Here is a 2,044-nt window from a genome sequence, read left to right as displayed (position 1 = left end):
TAATTTCTTTCTCTCTTTCTTTTTTTTCAGCAATCTTATATTTACCTTGTATATTTCCAATATAATTGTATCACCATATAGGATACGTATCATATTAGCTGATACATGTATGGTATCTGTGTGCGTCATAGAGTATAACTGTATAAGACACCTGAAGCAGATGAATGTTTACAACGGCAAAGGTTAGCAGCCTATTAACTACTTGCAAACATTCTGTTTGTTACAGAGATCTTAAGAATACTTTATTAGTGTCACTCCACTGTGGCGAACACAAACTCAACTCTATTTAAGTTTGTAAAGAAGTTACTGTATGGTTCCTAAACTGGAATTTCTCCCTGTTTTTACAAATATATAGAGATCTCCTTGATGTTACGGACATTTTCTATTCTATTTCTGTTCAAAAAATGATATACTCCGCTATAATAACTACATATCAGAGGAAAATGTAAATAATAGAGAGGTAATGTATTTTATAGTATACAAATTCATTTAATTGAACTGTTAAGACACCAATTTGTTTATTTTTTGTCTCCTTTAAATATTGTTCATATAATATTATACATAAAATAAATCTAATTCACATAATGATGCTAGATGTAAAATCTGTAGAAACAAACTCTTGCATCGGTTGTCACACCATTGCTAACTAAAACACATCTTACTTATGTGACCGAAATCTAAGTAAAAATCAAAAGTTTTCTTGAGATTACTGACCTCAGACAAATAACTCTCTTTAAGTACAGTTTAATATTTTATGCATGGTGAGAAAACCATAGATGATCATCTGTATCAAAAACAAAACTACCCTACATTTTCTCTTTAAAACTAATTGGTTAACATGCAGTCCAGCGCTTGCATAACGATTATGCAGATTGCAGACATTGACTACATAAGCTGGTGAATAAAAAGATAACATAAACATCTACAAATGAACCTTTCTGAGTAGACAATTTTATTTAACATTTCATATTTCCATAGGCTAAAATCACGCACTTTGTGCTGCTGCTAAGAAGGCATTGAAATCTTCTCTGGCTTTCCTCAAACGAGGAGAGATGCAGGAGGCTGGAGAGGCAGGGTGTGATGCAGAAGATGATGTAGAAAACCGAACATGGCGAGGCGATGCGTCTGATTTTCTAACACTGTTTCTTGAGGAACCATTCTTCAGAATCCCTTTAAGGTCTCTTTCGAAAACAAAAGCCGAAGCAACGGGAGAATACACTTCATTGGCACTGCATTTGATTAACTCCATAGGCAGATCAAAGTAGGAGTTAGTGGAGTCTGCTCCAATCTCATTGCATATTGCTGCAGAAGACCATGAACCACATTCAAATTTTTCCAAGGAAATTGTCCGAGACATTGCACCACCCTTTTCTGATTCTTCCTTTCTTGCTTTAACCGGCTTTACTTTGCCACCAATGCCTGGTAGATAAAGGCATAGAGCACTGCATTTAAATCCAGCATGTGTTGTTTTCATGTGCTTAAGCTTATTAACACTCTTTGGACTTTCTTTGACAACTTCAATTTTGGAGAGGTTGTCATGGTGCCACTTATCATGCTCCAATGCACTTAGTTTACTCAACCAGTGATCAAATTCATCTGAGGTAGCAAATGCTCTTGCTTCACCACATGACTTGCTCTTCCTTAATTGCACTTCTGGTAGCAAATGCTGAAGTTTGTGTGTAAAATTACTTCCTTGGCTTTGTGGTTCCGGGCTCTCTCCTTTTGGTTTCTTCTTGGAAAGTGGTGAAGCAAAGCGAGGAGATGAGTTCGCTGAATTTGGAAGACTTGTGCTTAAAAATCTTGGCTTTGGAGGTTGTAGTGGTGGAGGGTGCAAAATGATGGATGATGAAGTTGTGATTATAGTTGGAAGCATGGTGGTGGTGGTCTCAAGGTATTTAATAGAACCTTTTAGTGAAAGTGGATCCACCATAATTTGCTTTTCATTTTGCAAGCTCTCCATGGTTGAAATTCTGTGTTTCTCAATCTCTCGTACAAGGAAATCATCAACTTCTATGGTGGTTTTATCTACTTGTACAGAAGCCAT

The 2,044-nt window shown here is 36.3% G+C and overlaps 1 protein-coding gene across 1 annotated transcript; it reads right to left on the bottom strand.

Moving 5' to 3' along the window:
• Window positions 1-985: 985 nt before the first annotated feature.
• LOC114367755 lies at window positions 986-2,044 on the bottom strand. Its single transcript, XM_028324949.1, has one exon. It carries the CDS (start codon window positions 2,042-2,044, stop codon window positions 986-988), a length of 1,059 nt encoding a protein of 352 aa, XP_028180750.1.

Source organism: Glycine soja, chromosome 9 (assembly GCF_004193775.1).
Source record: "Glycine soja cultivar W05 chromosome 9, ASM419377v2, whole genome shotgun sequence".
Lineage (NCBI taxonomy): Eukaryota > Viridiplantae > Streptophyta > Magnoliopsida > Fabales > Fabaceae > Glycine > Glycine soja.
The sequence above is the reverse complement of the archived record's forward strand: the minus strand, read 5'-3'. Positions and strand labels throughout refer to the sequence as shown.

Excerpts from the sequence above, each read along its gene's own strand:
- LOC114367755 (XM_028324949.1), bottom strand. The coding sequence starts at position 2,044 with ATGGCTTCTGTACAAGTAGATAAAACCACCATAGAAGTTGATGATTTC.